The sequence below is a fragment of the Girardinichthys multiradiatus genome, chromosome 4 (genome assembly GCF_021462225.1).
Source record: "Girardinichthys multiradiatus isolate DD_20200921_A chromosome 4, DD_fGirMul_XY1, whole genome shotgun sequence".
Taxonomy (NCBI): domain Eukaryota; kingdom Metazoa; phylum Chordata; class Actinopteri; order Cyprinodontiformes; family Goodeidae; genus Girardinichthys; species Girardinichthys multiradiatus.
In genome coordinates, this window is record NC_061797.1 from 30,154,847 (window position 1) to 30,177,087 (window position 22,241).

A 22,241-nucleotide genomic window follows, 5' to 3' on the forward strand; every position below is an offset into this window, starting at 1 on the left:
AGGGCAGCAGCGTATTTATAGATTTGCTTGTAAAACATGTTTTGCATTTTGGTGTCATTTCATTACTGCATTGGGGTTTTCATTGTTCCTGTTTGTCACATCCTATCTAATAAGGAGTTAAAGGTGGTCTAAAAACATCAACCATAAAATGTCAGTTACTTATTTCAGTCAGTCTGTTAATTTGTAGTTTACATGGAGTTCATGGAGGGTTCAGACCCTGACACTGTCCACTCCCCAAGGTTGACTCAAGCTGCAAAAAGAAAACCCTGTATGTAGTATGTTTAATGCATTAGAAACTGAGCTAAATAATTTATTAACTCCAAATACAAAAAAAAAAAAAAAAAAATCATAAACTAGATATGCATAATGGGTATTTGAGGTATTCTTCTGTATTCAATTTTATTGGAGGGTTTTTTTGGAACATAATTTAGAAATCTAAATAATGCTTTTTTCATTTTCAACACATTTGAAGATGTAGTTTGTTTGTAAACAAAAGAGATATCTCCAGATTTGTTTTGCATGGGTTTTTATGAGATTTCTAACCAGTTTAAGTTTTTATAATGGATGTCCAGCTCACCTCTTTAAAGGTTTTATTGGTTGGCTTAGATGTAGAACTAGCCCAAGTACTAGCCTGGTGATTATCAAAAAAACAATAAAGTACTCTTCTTAAATATGAGTAAATATGTGCAAGGTATTATGCTGAATCATGGAAATCCTCCTTTGCTATTAATGACAAACAGACTCTGGTTGCCACAATTTGCAACAGCCCAGAAACGTAATTCAGCATAAAAAAGCCTTTATAAGCTTGCTAAAGTAGACTTGCCCAGTGAGGACAAATGTGTGGGAGTGATTGTTGACCTCCCTGGCTATCCCTTGTTGGCACTAAGAAGAAACATGTTCTTGTTTCCACTGATTATTTTTTATTATAATAAATCTATTATTTAAAATGGTTAAAACTGCTGATTTGGTAAACTTGAGCACATTTAAAATGATTTGATTTTAAAAGGAAAAAGAAATGTGATGCAATATTTAATCTTTCCTCTAGAGGACGATGTCATCCTAACTTCGTAACAGAAGAAGAAGGAGACTGAATTTTACCCTCATCCCATTGGTTTGTTATCTGACAGCTATGAAAACAACTCTAAAACATAATAAAATTTAGATTTAGTCGACATACAAATAGCTTACAATGTCCACTCGGGCTTTGAGAAGGCTCAAAGGGAAACAGCGGGGTCAGGAGGCCTTGGACGTCGGGGTCCTAAGTTTGGGAGACAGCCCGGAGGAGCAGGCTGAAGCTGAGGTTGAGGAGGAGCAGCTGGACACAGCTAATGTTGCTAAGGTTTCTCCTCCTTCCAGCAGCCGAAAGGCAAAGAAAAATAAGGCCCAGAAGAACTTCAGTAACATTTATGAACTGGTAAGGTGACTGCGAAACTGAAGTTACTTGTTTGTTTTACATCCACGGTAGTTTGTGTCTCTCCTTGACAGTTGTTTACATCATCTCCTGGTAGCCTGCCTAGCTAAGACAAGCTAACAGTCAGGTTTTAGCTCACTCTTAGTTTAAACATTAACAGGCGATACAGTATATTAGACTAGCCAGCTCATTGGGGACTTAAAGTTTCTAAACTAAAATGTTTAGTTAAACACATCAAAAGACTAATAATTATAGATGTTCTAGAGAATATATACACATAAACATACTCTTAGAGTAATTAGCTCTCTCACTCCAGAAAGCCAAGAATACAAAGGGCAAATGTACCCATGCTCTCATAAAACAACTTATAAACATGACTTTGTAGATATAGTTTAAAGCTAGGTTTAAGATAAGGTGTCCTTCAAACACATTTATACCAACAATTTTATGACTGGAAGTATACCTAAGTATGTCAAAAGTTTATATACTTATTGCATTTATTTCCACTACACATAACCGTGGCTTTTGTTTTGTCTTTTGAAAAATCACATTTAAACCTAGAAATACTACACCATATCATACTCGTTGTCTTCCGCTTTATCCGGGACCGGGTCGCGGGGGCAGCAGACTCAGCAGAGACGCCCAGACATCCCTCTCCCCAGACACCTCCTCCAACTCCTCCGGGTGGAGCCCAAGGCGTTCCCAGGACAGCCGAGATACATAGTCCCTCCATCGTGTCCTGGGCCGTCCCCTTGGCCTCCTCCGGTGGGACGTGCCTGGAACACCCCCGAGGAAGGCGTCCAGGAAGCATATAGATGCTCGAGCCACCTCAACTGGCTCCTCTCGATATGGAGGAGCAGCGGCTCTACTCCGAGCCCCTCCCGGATGGCCGAGCTCCTCACCCTATCTCTAAGGGAGTGCCCGGCCACCCTACGGAGGAAGCTCATTTCAGCCGCTTGTATCCGGGATCTCGTTCTTTCGGTCCTGACCCAAAGTTCATGGCCATAGGTGAGGGTAGGAACGTAGACCGACCGGTAAATCGAGAGCTTCGCTTTTCGGCTCAGCTCTCTTTACCACAATGGACCGGCAAAGTGCCCCCGTTAATGCGGCAGCCGCACCGATCCGTCTGTCAATCTCCCCCTCCATTCGTCCCTCACTCGTGAACAAGACCCCTAGATACTTGAAGTCCTCCACTTGAGGCAGGAACTCCCCTCCAACCTGAAGAGGACAAGCTGAGCCGAGGTTCGACTATCGGCCGGACTCTCCTCTCCAATATCCTGGCGTAGGCCTTACCAGGGAGGCTGAGGAGTGTGATCCCCCTGTAGTTGGAACACACCCTCTGGTCACCCTTCCTATGAAGGGGGACCACCACCCCAGTCTGCCACTCCATAGGCACTGTCCCCAACCGCCACGCAATGTTGAAGAGGTGTGTCAACCATGACAGCCCCACAACATCCAGAGATATGAGTACTCAGGGCGGATCTCATCCACCCCCGAAGCCTTGCCATCGTGGAACTTTATAACCACCTCGGTGATTTCAGCCTGGGTGATGAAAGAGTCCAACCCTGAGTCCCCAGCCTCTTTTTCCACCAGGGAATGCGTGATAGCAGGATTGAGGAGATCCTCAAAGTACTCCTTGCACCACCCAATAATGTCCCCAATCGAGGTCAGCAGCCTCCCACCCCCATTGTAAACAGTGTTGGCGATGCACTACTTCCCCCTCCTGAGGCACGGGACGGTTTGCCAGAATCGCTTCGAGGCCAACCGGTAGTCCTTCTTTATGGCCTCACCGAACTCCTTCCAGGCCTGAGTTTTTGCCTCTGCCACAGCCCGGGCCGTGGCACGCTTGGCCTCACGGTACCCGTCAGCCACCTCAGGAGTTCCACAAGCCAACCACAGCCAATAGGACTCCTTTTTCAGCTTGACGGCGTCCCTTACTGCCGGTGTCCACCACCGGGTTCTGGGATTGCCGCCGCGACAGGCACCGCAGACCTTACGGCTGCAGCTACGGGCAGCAGCATAAGCTTTCCCGGAGGTGGGAGTTGAATACATCCCTGGCCAAGGGCTCCGCCAGATGTTCCCAGCAGACCCTCACTACGCGCTTGGGCCTTCCAAGTCTGTCCGACTTTCTCCTCCTCCAGCGGATCTAACTCACCACCAGGTGGTGATCAGTGGACAGTTCAGCCCCTCTCTTCACCCAAGTGTCCAAAACATTCAGTCAGGGTGAAAGTCTTTAAGACGTCCGCAGGTCCAGTGCAAGATTGATTCAATTCTTTTTGAACCATTCAAGCTTAACAGCTTTGCAAACCTAAGCTAGGTGCCATATTCTTCTTAGGACAAACAATCAGTCTTTTAAGTTTTGAGTCTGATCTGAGGTGGGAAGACTGGTGGGATGTCCAGTCCTGGGAAAATTAGCAGCTGTCCTAAATGTTTCCTGTTTGTCAATAATCATTCTCTCTGTAAAACGACAGACTTCAGCTTGATTAGAAATTACATTATAACCCCACCCAGATTGATGGAGCGACCTTAGTTCTCTGAGGCCATTGTCTTTCCGTCTTGGCATTGTGTTAATACATACTGGGATGCTTCAGAGCAGCAAACTGCCAGAACCCCTCCTTTTACAGAGGTGGTCACACCTGATGACGATCAGCGAGTCAAGTGCAGTTGATTAGCAGCTCTTGGTTGATGTAGAAACCCCATGAAGGTAACAAAAGTGTACATAGTTTTTGCACACAGCTTCTCCATTTTTGCTTAATCTTTGTTTAACATTGTAAGAGCAGAGGATTTGTTTTGTGCTTTTGTACATTTGAGGTTCTAATGAAATAGTTTTAGAACCTGGTAACGACCAGGTTTATTATGTATGATTGTTTTTGGAAACTTTAAATATTACAATTAAAGCTTAATTGACCCAGTACACTGTTTTTTGTCTTGCTGTTCTACCAGATATGTGATGCAGAAAATGAGGCAGAGAGAGTTTCACCCGATGAAGATCCAGAGAGTAATAAAGGGGGTGTGCCCAGAAAGAATGATAACAAAGATGTTGAGAACCAAGATCAAAAGTATGAGGAGGAGTCCACAAAGGTGAGGTTAAAACAAAAGGAATGTAAGTTGTCTCCCAGATTGACCTTAATGTTTTTATCTTAAGATACAGCTTACCTCTATCTTCTCTTTTTTCTTTTGCAGTCTGGAGACAGACTTAAAAAGAAGAAAAAAAAGAAGAAAACAAAAATGACATCAGAGGATGGACAAGTAAATGTATGAGATATATTCAATCCTTAACAGGAGAGTTACAGCAACATGACAGTTAAACTGTCATCACAAATTATTCAAAGTGTGTTTTTATTGTTTTCAGGGCACTGCGACAGAAAATATTGATTTACTTCTGGAGAACCTGGAGCAGTCCAACAGCATGAGTCTACAAAGTGAGGACTGCGGAGGCTCGATCAGAAGATCTGTCTTGCATGTGGAGCACAGGTGTGAAGCTTTTTCATGCTGAGAATGCACATAAACCTGTCATGATTGGCGTCAAAAGCATGGATCTTCGCATAAACATGAACACAAAACTCTGATTTCAATGTGCTGTGTCATTATAATGCATTGGATATCTTTAGCAAGATTATTTATTTTGGTTGTTACACAACAAGAGATTATTTAACAAAGAACTGCAGCCCTTTTATTCCACCCTTAAAATAAAAGTCATACTAATATTAGTAATCAGTGACATCACTTGCATAAAAAAATCTAAACAGCTGGAATGTTTATCAGCTGAAAAAAGACCAATAGGAGATGCAGAGAAAATCTTTTTGGTCAGTTTGGATCGATGGGGTGATTCTGGAATTCACAGCTTGAAAATCTTGTTTAAATTAAATTATAATGAAAAATAAATAAATTGAGATTCACCTATTTAGATGTAATAAAGGATAATGGAGTCCTCTGCAGTTCATTGAGGTTCTCAGGCATTTGGTTCCAAACAGCCCTTCATCTCACTACTTTAATCCAGGTGATGCCTGTACTTTAGGCCTTTATAACTGGGCCATTTTTGGGTAAACGTCAGATACCAGACTCTTCCTTGTCTTTATAATGCTTTGCTATGCAGAGTAGTTAATTAGTATATTTAATTCAGTGACTCCAAGATGCCCATGTGCCGGTGCTGTAAAACCCATCTAAATCATTGGCTGGTTTAAGATATTTATCTCAATGTCCTGTGGTTTATTTTTACAAAACATTTTGTGTATTATGGCCACAGTCTCCACTTTGGGCTCAAATTACACTGTTTGTAAAGTCCTGTGGTTTGATAAGTTATCGTTTTTGTTGGAAAGCCTTGTTTTCCTGGTGACTTGCTCAGCGTTTTCCTACATGTTTTCCTAAATAAGAGCAGCTGAACGTGGAGCTTTTGCAGGTTTTCAGAGCATTGCATGGTCTGACCACAGGTGGACTTTCACATCTGTTGTTCCACTGTTGAAATGGATCCACACTCCAAATTGTTTAGAAATAGACTTTTTTACAGATGGATAGGGCATGACATTATTTTGTGTGGAGGTATGGAAACATTTATGTCACCCGAGTGTGTTTTACCTTGTTACAGTGGCTGTGCATTGATACCCTGCCTTGTGATGTTGTAACTCCTAAAGCTACCACATGATGGTGCTTGGCTGACACAGCAAAGAGGAATTAATTTGGTTTAGAAATACAGAGGAACAATGCTTTATATTGGCTAAAAAGTAAAACCACATGGGGATATTGCACACACTGGCCACTTAAACTGGTGCCTTAGACAGAAGGTTGTTTCAGTCTAAACAAATTCATACATGGAGAAAGTAGTCTCTGTGTGTAGCCTAAATGCATAGATTTAGTATATGTGCAATCTCTGGACATCCTTTACTGGTGGGATGTAATTATATGCAGTCAATGATTGCAAATCAGGTTGTACACTTAATATTTTCAGGTTGGCTCATAGAATCCGGCAACATAAACAAGTGCTCCTGCCTTCTGTAGATCATCATTGCCGATGATATTGTTTGAAAACATTTTATTTTAAATGGTCTAGAATGTATAAAAATAAGTCACATGAAATGACTTTCTGCAGCTCGTCTACATTGTTAATGTGAATCTCTCTGGTATTTGATCAGGAATCTCAACCCAGAGACCGAGCTGAAGAGATACTTTGGAGCTCGAGCTGTTCTTGGTGATCAGAGGTAAGAAATAAAAAAAAATGTTTTAGAAATGATGACTTTTGATGTAAAAATATACATTTTCAGTTACCTTGTTTTTTTTTCCTGTACCAGACCTCGACAAAGAAACCGGCACTTTCACCGCAGCACTTGGATGACCAGTCCAAAGGACAGTTGGCCTCGCTTCAGCCGGCCAGGTGGGCCTGGAACTTCCTCGCATTTTGTCACATTTCAACCACAAACTATTTGAAGAGGATTGTATGTGATAGACCTAGTCAAAGGCACTATTTTGTGTTGGTCTGTCACATAAAATCCTAATAAAGTACACTGAAGTTTGTGGTTGTAATGTGATAGTTCTAAAAAAAAAAAAAAAAGGGTTATTAATATTTTAGTGGGGCACTGAAGGGAACAAGATGTGTGTAGATCGGTTTTATGTTTTCTTGAATCGCAGTAAATCTCTCCAACTTGCCTTAATTCAAATTTATGATTACAACACCCACCTCTTGTTCTTTGGGAAACATAAATAGCAATATTTTAACCACATTAGCAAGACTTTTCTCAGTTTCCCAGATTTGCAGACAGGCATCGTAGACAAGGCCGAAAGCGTTTTGGGACTATGACGTCATCATAAAGACTGGCTTATTGTGAACACAGTGAAAGTCCTTATTGATTCATTACCTAATCTGTCTGATGGATTTTCACGCTATAGCCTGATGGCATTTTTTTCCCACAAATATCAGCTTAGGTTGTTATGAAAGGTTTAAACCCCAGCCTCATCAGCACACAGAGTCCTGTGTTTTAAGCGTTCGGTAACTTGCTCACTCACTTCCTGTTTGGTGTCCATGCTCCAAACTGATCATCTGAGGAACTAATAGGTTATTGTATAATCTGCACTGACCCACAGCATGTTACATGTTGCATTAATGTCCTCACAGTAATTTAGGTACCACAAATTTAGATTATAATCTTTGGGTCTATAATTGACAGTTTGGCTTATTGTAAGTTCTACATTACTTACTAGACTCAATGGTAATTAAATAATTAGTTTTATAGTCAGTTTTTTACGTGTATAAATCTAATTCCTTAGAACAGATGGCAATACATTAAATCTTAGATAATATTAGACAGTTTTCACTTTCGGTCAAATTTTAATGCTTCATTTTTTTTACAGTTTTATATGTTAATTGACCCAAATTTCCTCAGGAATCTCCATGACCTTGCTGGACTCAAAGAATGGCATTCATTGCTTTACGTTTGAGCACAACCGGGACTACCAACAAGTGCAGTTCAAGTTCTTAGAAGCTGTGGAGTCCATGGATCCCAACAACATCGTGGTGAGTTTTTCTCTCATATAGCAGAGTTTTTAATACTGAAACCTTACTTAACTTCAATCTTAAGCGTGACTTTTGTAATTTACCAGTTGGAGCCTGACAGAGTTCTCTTGATAAATAACATTTTAGGATTTTAAACCCTTCCCTAAGATCCAAATTAAAACCAGTTTTAACTCAGAAGACGTTTGTGATGATCGACAGATTTTTAATAACCAGCGAAAGAATAACCGCCCACAGCAGCGATGTGCTTGCTCCGTTCAAATTTATTATCGATAAATGACAGTTTATATTAGTTTAATCTGAATCTCACAACATAAATGCTGAAAAAAAAGTTGACATTACCGGTTTTATTGAAAGTGCCATGAAATTTAAAGTTAACAGACAGTATGATCTGCAGAGGAGTATAAACTGAGAAATGTTTACCATCCTCCCACCGCAAAGTTCCATCTTTAGCATAGAGTCCATCCCAAAAAGTCCTGCCGTCTTTACCGAGCCGTTTCAAGTAGATTTCTACTTGCTTTTGTCTTATTTGGACTTGGTTCCTGTAATGAGAACTTAGCTGGGAGAAAAACTACTCCAGATAACTACCCTAGTTCCTGATAAGGTTCCTGCAGTGAAAATGCACCTTTATTACCAACCCACCTTTTCTCCCACACAGTAAGCTGAGGAGGTCCAAAGAGGAGCAGCTCTAGCAGGAAGTAATTTACATAAATGGGCCCAGCAGTTAAAACACAGACATCAAGCTGCTCAGGGAAGATTCAGGGATCAGGTTAATTAAGTTTTGAGGGAAACATATTGGAAACATGCTTCATGACCTTCAAAAAGGTCTGTAAAAGTGCCAAACAAAGTGAAAAGCACAAACTCTTTAAGGTTTAAACATTCTCAGCTTTAAGTTAAGCTTATTGCCTCTTTTTGTTTCATTTTGCAGCAGCCGGCATTGGTTGATAAGTTAAAAAAATACAGTGACATAAAGCATTCAAAATTAGATGAATTTTACAATTATTTCTGCCCAGCTCTGTCATGTTGACCACTGTTTTTTCCGGGGTTTTTTTTCCTGTAGGCTCTGCTTCAGCTTAACCCTTACCACATCGATTCCCTGCTGCAGCTTTCTGACGTCTGCAGGATACAAGAGGATCAAGAAATGGCGCGGGACCTCATCGGTGAGGAGCGAACTGGAATGTGTTGAGCTTTATAAGATGAATTTTCAAGGAATTCTTTGCACCCAATCTCAGTATTTTCCGGAGCAAATTATTATGTCTTACCTGCACACTGACCGTCTGAGATGAAGATTGACTTTAGTTTATTTTGGTTAGTGTCAAATATGAACCTGGAAGCTTTCCATATTGCAACACTAACTTATTTGTCGACGCATCCATGAAGCCTCCCAGGCTCTTCTATTTTAACAAACAAAGTCGTTCTGTTCCAAGTTTGTCCTTTTTATAGAGAACTGATATTGGCACAAGCATGAAAGGATGCAGTCCCTGTTTAGAAAATACTGTGTTGTCAATTATAGGTCTGGCTTTCATCATCATATCTTAAAAGGACAAGTGGAATATTGTGTTTGGATCATCACATTTCACTATACTCGGGTTAGTCTCATGAGAATCCTTAAAGTAACGAAGATCATGTGAAAATAAATTAAAAAACTTCTGTTTATGAGTGGTGCAGAGATCGCTGTGTTTTTTGCTTCATATTTGGAATTACGTTTATTTGTCAGAGGGACTTTACCCAAAAAAATAATGTCAAATAAACTGATGACTCCTATTTTTGTTTATAAGTTCATCAGATTGAATCATTTCGGAGCTGTGCGCTTTTGCAAATTGTGACTCAACAAACCAGCCTCTGTTTAGAAGTCAGAGTTCAGGCTTCATACAAAGCACAATGCTACGTTTATTATCACAGACCCTGTCCTTTAACGCTTTTTTAAATCTATGTGGAAGACCAGAGGGATCATTTCATAATAAGCCTTTGTCTTCCTCCCAGGATAACTGAATTACATGCCTTCGGCTGAACCTCACCATAAAACAGAGGTTTTCAGTTTTAATATTTTAAGGTTGTAAAGACTTGCTGGTAAGTTGATTTTAAGCAGGATTATGACTGGCAGAGCATGTTTCTTTCAATGTTTTGATCTGCTTTTGCTCATCGGGGAGCTGTGTATCTAGTTATGAACTCCTTTAGAAAAATATGTTCTCTGTTTTTTTTTTGTTTTTTTTGTTTGTGCAGAACGGGCTTTGTACAGCTTCGAGTGTGCTTTTCATCCTCTATTCAGCCTGACATCCGGTACCAGTCGGCTGGATTATTTGAGACCAGAAAACAGGTTGGTTGTGTCTTGTTTTTTTTCCTCCTATGTTTGGTGTTGTGAGGCATCAGTTTGACCCCAGATTAACGTTATGAACTTAAATTATGTTTTATGGCCGCAGCAATCCAGTAATTTAATAATCCTTGTTTGCAGAGCATTTTATCTGGCTCTTTATAAGCACATGATGTTCCTGGAGAAGAGAGGATGCCCACGGACCGCTTTGGAGTACTGCAAACTGATCCTTTGGTAAAAGAAGGAAACATGCTTCAAAACCAACAGAATATCACTTGGGAGTTATTATATGTTTATTTGTTGGACTGTATTCTGCTCATGACATTTCTGACTAGCATTTTATTTATTGAAAAGAAATGTATCATGATACATGCAAGATATACTTTAACAACCATTAGCTTAGATATTATGTGAACAAAAGTGTATTCTTAACGCTTAAATAGGCAAGGATTATGCTTTCATTTGTGTTCTCTGCTGCACGCTTTCTGAAATTCAGATGGACATTTGCCCGAGCTTTTGCAGTTTTTGTGCAAGCAATGATGTTTTGGTTCGCCCACATTTCTGAAAATCTAGCAGTTTCCCTAAAAGTGATGATCCAAACTAGATCTACTCAGTGCATCAAAATGCCGTCACTGAAGTATCAAAGTGTACGATGTTGCTTTTGCACTGGACTGCTTGGATGCAATATGTAGTAGGGTAGTTTATCTCAAGTCCCATATGTTCCTGCTCTGCATGCCAACACTACTTGGCATTCAAAAGTATTCATACCTCTTAATCTTTTTGACATTTTTCACAAACTTCAGTGTTTTTTTGGGGAATTTATGCAAGTGAAGTGAAAGGATGAGGATGCATGAATTTTAAAACTTTTTGCAAATAAAAATCTGAGAAGGGAGTCAGACATTTGTATTTACCCCACCTTACTCAGATAACTCTAAGATCCAGTGCAACCACTTGCCTTCAGAAGACACACCTACACATTTGTAACTAATCTAAATCCAGCTGTTCTAAGAAGGCCTCAGAGATTTGTTCAAGACCATGAGTGAACAAACAGCATCATAAAGACCAAGAAACACAGCAAAAATCGGTAATAAAGTTGTAGAAAGGTTTAAAGCAGGGTTAGGCTATTAAACTGTATCTCAAGTTGTGAACTTTCAAGATCATTGTGGGCCGCCACCGTCTACTTAAACTGACACCCCGATCAAGGACAGTAATAATTAGAGAACCACTCAAGAGGTAACTTATGAGGTTACCTATGGTAACTGTGGGGTAGCTGCAGAGATCCAAAGCTCAGATGGGAGACTGTTAGTAATGTACACCGCAGATCTAACTTTTATGAAAGAGTGGCAAAAGCAAAGCCATTCTTGAAAGAAAGACACAAAAAGTCTTTTTTTGCAGCCATGCAGGGGACACAGGAAGTTTGTGGAAGAAGGGGCTCTAGTCAAAACAAAGTTGAACTGTATGGCCTACATGCAGGTGATATGCTGAAAAACTAACACTGTACATCCCTAAACATACCATCTCCACAGTAAAACATGGTAGTGGCAGGATGATGCTGTGGGGAGTCTTTTGTTTAGCAAGGACAGGAAAGCTGGTCAGGGTTGAGTGAAGCTAAATATTGATGGAAAACCTCTTAGACCTGCAGGGTTTCTTAACCCTGGTCGTAAGGGCGCACTGTCCAGCATGTTTTAGGGGTTTTCCTGCTGCCACACATTTGACTTAAATGAATGGGTAATTAACAGGCTTCTGAGGGCGTAATGCAATCATTGTAGCCAGGTGTGCTGCAGCAGAGACGCATCTAAAATGTGAAGGACTGTGGGTCCAGTGTTAGAGGATGCAGAGGACTTGAGACTGGAGACTCGAGGTTCACTTCCTTACAGAGAACAAGCCTAAGCAAATAGCAGAGCTATATGCTGCCCTTGAATGAATACGACTTCTTTTAATGTTTAATCTTTATTTATGCTGCAGAAAGTAGTGTAGATATTTACAATCTGTTGCGGGTTGTGCTTAATCCATAGTTCTGAATTAAAGTTGATTAAAACTTGTTTGGTTAAAATTATTACAGACGTTCAGATGCTTCACCTCAAACAAACATAAATAAACCATTACAACATTTTTCAAATTTTTCTGTAAATCCTTTTAAAACAAAATTAGACTTGTGATTATTTGCTGAAAACCTCTTCCTAAGTACTTAAATTGACTGTTTTACTTGTGGCTTTGTGTCTTACAGCTTAGACCCAGACGCTGACCCGCTTTGCATGCTGCTGCTCATTGATTTCCTCATGCTTCGTTCCAGAGAGTACAAGTCTCTCCTTCAGCTGTATCAGGACTGGGAGGTAAAAGTTTGCCGTTGTGTCCTGTGTGAGCGCTTGTTTGTGTGCAGCTTTTAACTCCTTAGTCTGATGCTAACTTTTTTTTTTTTTTTTCTCTTTTCCAGGAGCACAGAAATCTGTCTCAGCTGCCAAACTTTGCATTCTCCTGTGCACTTTGCCATTTCCACCTGAGTCAGCAAGAAGACCTGGATCCTGAAGAAAGTGACAAACAAAGACGACATGCCGACCAGATGCTCCAGAGCGCTCTCATAATGTTCCCTGGAGGTTATATGAGTTTACAAACCTTCCACACATCCCCTGTTAACAACACAACTGAAACCGAACGGTAGTGATTTATTACTATTATATTGAGGTTTTCATCATATTTCCTCCTGTAATTATGTGTTTTGCAGTCTTGATGCCTTTGCTGGATCTGTGCACTGTGCAGCCTGATAGCGCAGTCTCCTCTCATAGCTTCTTTGGCCCAAAGAGTCAGATAGGGTAAGTCTCCTTTTTTTCCTAAGATAACACACGATACACCAATGCTGTTGCATAAATGCTGCATGCTAAAATTGATCTGTCCACACTGTATTACCAGAAAAACTCATTATGCTGCTGCAGATAAATAATGACCTAAAAGTTTTTTTTATGTTGTTTTGAAGTGTTTTTCCTCACATCCATTAACTTTCAAACTCACCAAACATCTTCTGTTTTCAGACAGCCACCAGCTTTGGCTGAGCTCACAGCTCTGTATGTGGGGAGAACATACAGTCTGTGGAAGGAGGCAGTGGTAATGCTCTGGCTAGAGGAGTCTGTGAAGGAGGTGCTGCGTCGAGTTGATGCCAAAGATGCTCTCGTGGAAGACTGCCAGAACAAGTAAATTATCAATTTTCTGCTCAGTCATATTTGTGTCAACTTTGCTCAGCGTCAAACGGAGACGATCCTTCTTTCATAACAAATATGAAAAGTTTAACTGCAGCGAATATGTCAGCATATTTTTTACAGAGCTAATTGGGTATAAAATAATTTATTCTCCAATGAACCTGGGCTTTGTACATATAGTTCATTAATTCTGAGAAATGTGCTCTTTATTGCTGTATTCTAGGAGAAAGCAGAGGTACCAGAGTGCACCAAGAAACATTCATCGCCATGTGCTCCTCTCGGAGATTAAAGAAGCCTCCTCGACTCTGCCCCTTGTAAGAGTTCCCTACCTTAGTTTCTAACAACATTTTCCTGCAGAATCTCCCAGAAAACTGAACCAATCAAGCTTTATTAGCCGATACCAATTAAAGATTTCCGTTAAGTTCGATGAAATGTATTTTTCTAGAATAAAACAACATAAACCATGTTCTGCAGGTTATTTGATAGAGGTAGTGGTTTTAAATACAACAAAAATGATCATATAGCATATAAACAAGCAAGCATGATGCTGGGCAGATGGGAACTCTGCAAACAGTGTGTCCATGTTATTGTATGTTATTATGCAAGAAATGCGTAAAAAGCAGAAGATGATATACAGCGCCCAGGAAAAATATTGCCAGTTGAAGATCAATCATGAACATCTAAAGGTGTGTCCAAAGGGAATGTTTTATTTTAACAGCATGACTACACCATCAGGGTAGTAGGCCACAGGGGACCTTAGTGCTCAAACTCTCCAGTGGTGGTGCTTTTAGGATCCACGTTAACAGCTGAGACCTGGTCATCACCATATTGAAAGAAAGGAACTTTTGATGTTTTAAAAAAGCTTCTCTTTTGAACTGTTTCACAATTTCCCACCAAACAACTAACTGTAGTGTTTCTTATTAGGGTTTCATGTGGTAGACCAACATGAAGCAGCACATAATGTGAAGACGAAGGTGGAAGTTTCAGTCATCAGTCATTTTCTACCGCTTATTCCATAGTGGGTTGCGGGCGAGCTGGTGCCTATCTCCAGCAGTCTATGGGCGGGAGGCGGGGTACACCCTGGACAGGTCACCAGTCCATTGCAGGGCAACACACAAACAACCATGCACACACTCATTCATACACCTAAGGGCAATTTAGAGTGACCAATTAACCTAACAGGCATGTCTTTGGACTGTGGGAGGAAGCCGGAGTACCCGGTGAGAACCCACGCACACACGGGGAGAACATGCAAACTCCATGCAGAAAGACCCCAGACTGGGAATCGAACCCAGGACCTTTTTGCTGCAAGGCAACAGTGCTACCAACTGCGCCACCGTGCACAGTGGTGGTGCTTTTAGGATCCACGTTAACAGCTGAGACCTGGTCATCACCATATGGAAAGAAAGGAACTTTTGATGTTTTAAAAAAGCTTCTCTTTTGAACTGTTTCACAATTTCCCACCAAACAACTAACTGTAGTGTTTCTTATTGGGGTTTCATGTGGTAGACCAACATGAAGCAGCACATAATGTGAAGACGAAGGTGGAAGTTTCATGGTTTTCTCATTTGTTTACATCCAAAAATCAAAAACAATATCTGATATACCTGAATAAAAAGCAGTCAAACCAAATGCCTTTAGAAGTCTGCTTATTAGTAAATGCAGCCTCAATGTGTGAAACAATACAATAAATAGGCCTCGGAGGTTTGTTAGAGAACATTAGTTAACAGTCAGCATTATGAAGACAAGGATAACATTTTAGTAGATGTTTAAAGCAAGGTTCAATCTGTTATCTGAAAAATGAAAGAGTATAACACCACTACAAACCCACAAAGACATGGCTGTCTGCTAAACTGACAGGCCACACAAGGAGAGAATTAATTAGAGAAGGAGCCAAGAGGCCCATGGTAACTCTGGAGGAGCTACAGAAATCCACAGCTCAGGTGGGGAAAGATCTTTACAGGTAAATTGTTGTTCACGCCACATATTTGTCCTTTATGTAAAAGCGGTAAGAACAAATCAACTGTTGAAAGAAAACCGTAAGGCATCCTGTATGTAGTTTGCCATAAGCCATGTAGGGGAACAGCAAACATTGTGCTGTAGTCAGATGAGACTAAAATTGAACTCTTAGGGATACATTCAAAACGCTGTGTGTGGAAGAAAACTAACACTGAATGCAGCACCTCACAGTGAAGCATAGTGGCGGCAGCATCATTCTGTGAGGATTTGTTTTCTTTTATTTATTTTGTTTGTTAAAGAAATACATATAATAACAGGGACAGGAAAGGTGATCAGATATGATTGGAATGAGTATCCAGTTAAATACAGAGCAGCCCTAGAAGAAAACTATGTATTTATGAGACCAGGGTCATAGTTCACCTACTAGTAGCATAATGACTCTAAACATACAGCCAGAACTACAATGGAATGATTTATATGAAAACATGTTCAGGTTTTGTAGACCTACATGTACTTGAGAGAATGTGTGGCTGGACTGGAAAATTGTTGTTGGCTGATCCAATCTGACTGAACCTAGAGCTCATTTGCAAAGAACATTTGGGAAAAACATTTCAATCACTAAATGCGGAAAGCTAATTCTCTGATAAAAGCTGCAAAACTCTTGCAGCTGTAATCTGAGCGAAAGATGGTTCTACAAAGTACTAACTGGGGGAGGTTGAATATGCACTCCACATTTAATTTTTTTCTTTGTTAGAAATTTTGACAATTTTGTCTTCTTTTCGCTTGACAAACCTATTTATGTTCTTCTGTTACATAAATCCCTATATAGCAGCATTCACACTGCTCCAACACAGATTACAGATTGCACCATATCCTCATGCACTGTTTTTTTTTTTTTTTTCCTTTTTCAAACAAACACAAAAAAAGCCAGGCTCCACTCCACATCAGATTTGACCAACTAACGATCTAAACTTTGAGAACAGGCTCGTCTTTCTTCTAGTTAATGTTTAGACATTTCTCTGGATGTGATGAATCCGGTGTTCTTTCCTGGCCATAGATGAGCATCATCAATTCCGTGGAAAGTTTAGGAAGCAAATAATTTTTTTGGAAATGATCCTTATATCATGTATCTTTCTAATTCCTATAGGAGGTCACTACGCAACCTGTAATGGGTTTTGACCCTCTGCCTCCGCTGGACTCAGTGATTTCATACATCAGACCGGAGAGGTGATGTGTTGCATTCATGTTGCATGCATTTCTGCTCTTGATAGAACAAAAATACTTATAACTTTAGTTAAAAAGAAATTTAAAGCATTGTTCTTCATTTGTGTTTTTGTTTCCTCACATTTAGACAACAGGTTGGTGCATCCAATGAGAGCACACTGTCACTGTTTTTCCGATCTTTGCTCCCAAACTTCAACATCCAGGTGAGTCGCACAAGTTCTTGTACGTGATCCTTGGAAAGATGAAGTCAGTTAGGTTATGTGATATAAATGGTGGAAGAAAATAATGAAACAGACCTACATTATTACCCTAACGTTAACTCAAATTTGTAAATATTACACTGCCTTTCAGTCATAGTTTGTAAAATTAACTCTACACTAAAGAGGAAACGCTAATGCATCTGAAGATGTTGGCACGGAATATGAGCAGAAAGCACTAATTAAGAACCCATGCTGTGCATGAGGAGACGACATGTGATCAGCAGCTGTAAGCCCCGCAGACAAAAGTTATTTGTGTCTTTAACAAATTCTGTTACTCTGTTCAGAGTCAATACAGTTAGTATGAACTTGCTGATCCGACAGGCGGGAAGTGAAGCAGTCTTAAGTATTGCTTCTAATGCTGCGATTTCCTGTAATCTGAAAGGTTTTTGTTGAACTTCCTGGAGCGTTTGGATAGAGGGACCGGCTTAGCCTCCTCAACAGAGAGACGAGCTTTTCTTAAAGCTCGTCTCTCTACATGAGTACGTTGTGGAGACTTTGGAAAAAAGAAATCAAAATGACTGTAAAAAGAAATCATAATTACTGTATTAGACATGGGAGCTGGGTAATGTTATACCCTGGTTGGAGATGTTGGTTTTACCGGATGCCACTAGTGTCTGTAAATGATTGATCAGGCTGTGTGCTGTTTTGTTATGGCCTCTTCTCGGACTTCATGAGTTTAATGAATCAGTGAATTATTGTTAATGAATACACAGTTTTGGAAACGGCCCAACATCTTTCCACATTTCATTATAGTTTACAACCAACCAGCCCGACGTTCTTGTTCTATTATAGCGTGCTCTTTATATTTCTGGAGTCCTTTCAAAGTTTGTCTTCAGACCATGACTGCTTTTTCAGTCATGTTCAGTACTTGACCACGTTCAGGGGAATGCGCCTCTTAATTTTGATCTGGAACTCACAAATTGATGCTTAGCTCAAGGGATTGGCCTTTTTTTAAACTTTGTTTTTAGGCGCTATGTTACTGTGTTAATTTGATCCAGTTTCCTGTGTTTATTGTATAAAAATACTAAAACACCAGTTGAACATAATTAAAGTGTAGATCCAACAAAGAGATTGTACTTTTTTATTTGTTAAAGACATGACTTGATACTGGCCATCTGGTATTGAAATTTTTTTGGTGTGACTTGATTTTGTCCTGTGCTTGTCCATTTTACTTAATTTTGAAACACAAACTGCACAATATGCAGTCATGTCCAGGTACAAGGACTGTATAGCAGTTACAAAACCGACACAGATACAGCTATTAGGCTGCAGCACCTTACAGACCCTGTGGAAAAATCGGTGCCCTTGACGGATAAAACATTTCCTCTCAAAGCTCATGGTTAGCCTAAAGGGACAAATGTAGAGTATCTATGAAGGCATATGACCTTTTTTGCAGTTAATTCTGTCCTCCACATCCCAGTGTGTCAGTGAGGAATTAAACAATGATAACATTAACAAAGTGTGAAGTTGTTTGCCTTTGCAGATTATTTGCTATTTATGAAACTTACTCATTAGGATTTAGAGATGGACTACTGTTATAAGTCAGCGGCTTTGTTCTCACTTAGCTATTATCCTCTTTTTATAATCCTTGATGTTGTTTTTAAAATAAACAGTTGGATGTGTCTTGCATTAGTCGAGCCAGTTTTTTCTTCACCTTTGAATAACAAACATTTTTTACTGCGCTGTAATCACTTTCTGTTGATCCTTGCTGAGCAAAATGCTGAGGTTTAGAGGAAGTTTTGTGGCATTTTGGCAACATCTAAACACTTTGTGTAAAATCTGTTCTTAAAGAAAAAAAGTTGAAGCTTCTGAGGGAAGTGTTTGGGAATAGATACAAACATTATGTGTGTAATGCAGTTGCTCATTACTTTGGTCTCTATTTGGGATTTAACTGTCTTTTAGCTGAATTACCTAAAGTTGTTTTGATTGTGGTACAGAACATTTGGATGCTGATTTACTGAACTAAAATTGATGTTAATTTGATTTGATCAAAGCTATTTATCTGTGCTCTCAGCTGTTACGAGTTGTGTTTTTACAGTGTTGATTTTTTAATAAACCAGCTTTGAGTACAAAGAGTGAATTCGTTTTGGAACAGAAAGAGAATGCGTTTAACAGTTAACACAAAATAAATAGTTAGATTTTGTTCAAAATTTTATTTAAATGCAAATTTTATTTTATTATATATTCTGAATAGAAATGTTCTGGTTGAATCAGACCTTCAACAAGAAGATAAGTTATTTCGGGTCAACTGCACTGTATATACCGCCTGGTTTCTTCAATGTGGGCTTTAGTCTTAGTTTCATACTGTCAGCTTTTTGTTGACGGTAAGATGACCTCAGACATGAAGGTCATGCACAGTCTGATCTGGGAAATAGATTACGCAGAGGAATTCTTTGGTTCTGCAATCTCAACTGCATGGTCTGAAAGCACACAGCGCCCATGATGGGAAACCAGTTGTACTGAGTTCTGTACTGTGGGTTCTGGTTGTAAGTTTATTGCAAGATTTATAATCTGAAAGAGGCTATAATCTTAAAGCTGGAAAGCAGCATTTATTTTTATTCTATTGTGACACCAATGAGTCATAAAAATAGTTGGAAGAAGTTGGTGATTTGGGGATTTTTGCGTATCATTTATTGGGATTTTCACAAAGAATATGTTCAATCAACAGAACTTTTATACTACTGTGTTGAAAAAAAAAAAATAATAAATTTATTCATAAAGCACCTTTATCTAAAGAAAGGTAGAATAGATCAAATAGTGTATATTTAAAGAAGTGATAATAAAACAATACTGCGTAAAAATATGACAACAAATATGTTTAGTTTCATAAAAACTTTGTCTAGACCCTGCATGGATAAGCCAGCATAGTGGATGGATGGATCCCTTAGACAGTGATGTTCTTGTAATACGTACCTTTGTTAGAACCTGAAGGGTACTTATCGCTATTAAAGGATGTTGCTTGTGCTTTGCGAGCAGCAGAATGATCATAAACATGGTTAAGCGAAGACATATGTGTATTAGTCACTTTATCTCATCGTTGTTCTTGTAATCCAGTGCCAGTGTGCAACACAAACCGAACCAACCACGCAGATACATGTATACATATACTGCCTTGCAAAAAGTATTCATTTTCACATTTTCTCACATTACAATCACAAACAAATGTATTTTAGTGATACAAAGTTTTTCTTTTTTTTCTTTTTTTACAAATTAAAATGAGAAAAATCAGTTGTGCGTATATTTTTAAACACCCTTACTCAGCAAATTTGTAAAACTGCATTTTTATCGTTTTTGAAAAAACGTCCCCACTGGATCATGCTGCCACCACCATGTTTTACCATAGGAATGTGTCCAGGGTGACGTGCAGTGTTAGTTTTCTGCTATCCACTGTATTTTGCATGGAGCCCAAACAAATTTACGGTGTATGAATACTTTTGCAAAGTTCTGTACAGATGAACATCCTGTGGGTCAGCTGTATAAGAGTGTGACAACAGATGTGCCCTCGGCATGCTTCTATCTATATCCTTCTTATTAAATTATATACTTAAAGAGAGGAAGAGGTATGTTATGGATAAAGGTAATAAAATAAAGGGTAAAACATATACTGCCAGGTATTCTTAACATGGCGCTACAGATGCATGATCTTGTCAGACAGTGCACCATAAAGATCATTTTCTGTAACAAAAACCACTGGATCATAAAATTTTAGAAAGTAAGGAAAAAATAATGAGGTGGTTATTAGGTAAAAAAAAATCTACTTTGTTTTCCATCTTCAGGGAGGACTGAGACAAGAGGATGACATGGAGGTGGCTCGAGCAGGCCAGGAGCTAAACCAAGAGGTGAACCGTCTGATGGTGGCCATGAGGGACATGCTGGCAAACATCCGCTTTCAAGAGCCACCCAGAGAAGACAACCCCTACAGGGATGAGGATGAATGGGACTGAGAGAGCAGTGGTCGAACAAGTGTTGGATGCAAAGAGTTGAAATAAAAAAGAAAACATGTTCCTGTGGTCATGAACAGATGGAGTTAGACATCTTAATTGTGCGTTTTTTTTAATTGAAAGGTAAACTCTGCTTTACCTTCGGGAAAATCCAAACGGTTTGAAAGTAGGAAACTTTCCTGCACCTCTAGAAAACAGAGTGGAAGTCAACTAGTATGACTGAGTTTCACACTCTTCACTTAATAATATACAGGTCCTTCTCAAAACATTAGCATATTGTGATAAAGTTCATTATTTTCCATAATGTCATGATGAAAATTTAACATTCATATATTTTAGATTCATTGCACACTAACTGAAATATTTCAGGTCTTTTATTGTCTTAATACGGATGATTTTGGCATACAGCTCATGAAAACCCCAAATTCCTATCTCACAAAATTAGCATATCATTAAAAGGGTCTCTAAACGAGCTATGAACCTAATCATCTGAATCAACGAGTTAACTCTAAACACCTGCAAAAGATTCCTGAGGCCTTTAAAACTCCCAGCCTGGTTCATCACTCAAAACCCCAATCATGGGTAAGACTGCCGACCTGACTGCTGTCCAGAAGGCCACTATTGACACCCTCAAGCAAGAGGGTAAGACACAGAAAGAAATTTCTGAACGAATAGGCTGTTCCAAGAGTGCTGTATTAAGGCACCTCAGTGGAAAGTCTGTGGGAAGGAAAAAGTGTGGCAGAAAACGCTGCACAACGAGAAGAGGTGACCGGACCCTGAGGAAGATTGTGGAGAAGGGCCAATTCCACACCTTGGGGCACCTGCGGAAGCAGTGGACTGAGTCTGGAGTAGAAACATCCAGAGCCACCGTGCACAGGCGTGTGCAGGAAATGGGCTACAGGTGCCGCATTCCCAAGACCTGGGCTACAGAGAAGCAGCACTGGACTGTTGCTCAGTGGTCCAAAGTACTTTTTTCGGATGAAAGCAAATTCTGCATGTCATTCGGAAATCAAGGTGCCAGAGTCTGGAGGAAGACTGGGGAGAAGGAAATGCCAGAAGTCCAGTGTCAAGTACCCACAGTCAGTGATGGTCTGGGGTGCCGTGTCAGCTGCTGGTGTTGGTCCACTGTGTTTTATCAAGGGCAGGGTCAATGCAGCTAGCTATCAGGAGATTTTGGAGCACTTCATGCTTCCATCTGCTGAAACGCTTTATGGAGATGAAGATTTCATTTTTCAGCACGATCTGGCACCTGCTCACAGTGCCAAAACCACTGGTAAATGGTTTACTGACCATGGTATCACTGTGCTCAATTGGCCTGCCAACTCTCCTGACCTGAACCCCATAGAGAATCTGTGGGATATTGTGAAGAGAACGTTGAGAGACTCAAGACCCAACACTCTGGATGAGCTAAAGGCCGCTATCGAAGCATCCTGGGCCTCCAT

General features: G+C 39.9%; 1 protein-coding gene across 1 annotated transcript; it reads left to right on the plus strand.

Annotated features, from left to right (window-relative positions):
- Positions 1–1,067: 1,067 nt before the first annotated feature.
- tcf25 (transcription factor 25 (basic helix-loop-helix)) lies at positions 1,068–20,876 on the plus strand. The gene is made up of 18 exons (XM_047364144.1): positions 1,068–1,414; positions 4,355–4,492; positions 4,595–4,666; positions 4,764–4,885; positions 6,541–6,606; positions 6,697–6,779; positions 7,786–7,916; positions 8,974–9,073; positions 10,137–10,230; positions 10,366–10,458; positions 12,452–12,557; positions 12,659–12,818; positions 12,947–13,034; positions 13,251–13,409; positions 13,639–13,729; positions 16,522–16,601; positions 16,726–16,801; positions 20,635–20,876. The coding sequence occupies exons 1-18, from the start codon at positions 1,190–1,192 to the stop codon at positions 20,800–20,802; spliced, it is 2,052 nt and encodes a 683-aa protein (XP_047220100.1). The 5' UTR covers positions 1,068–1,189; the 3' UTR covers positions 20,803–20,876.
- The last annotated feature ends 1,365 nt before the right edge of the window (positions 20,877–22,241 follow it).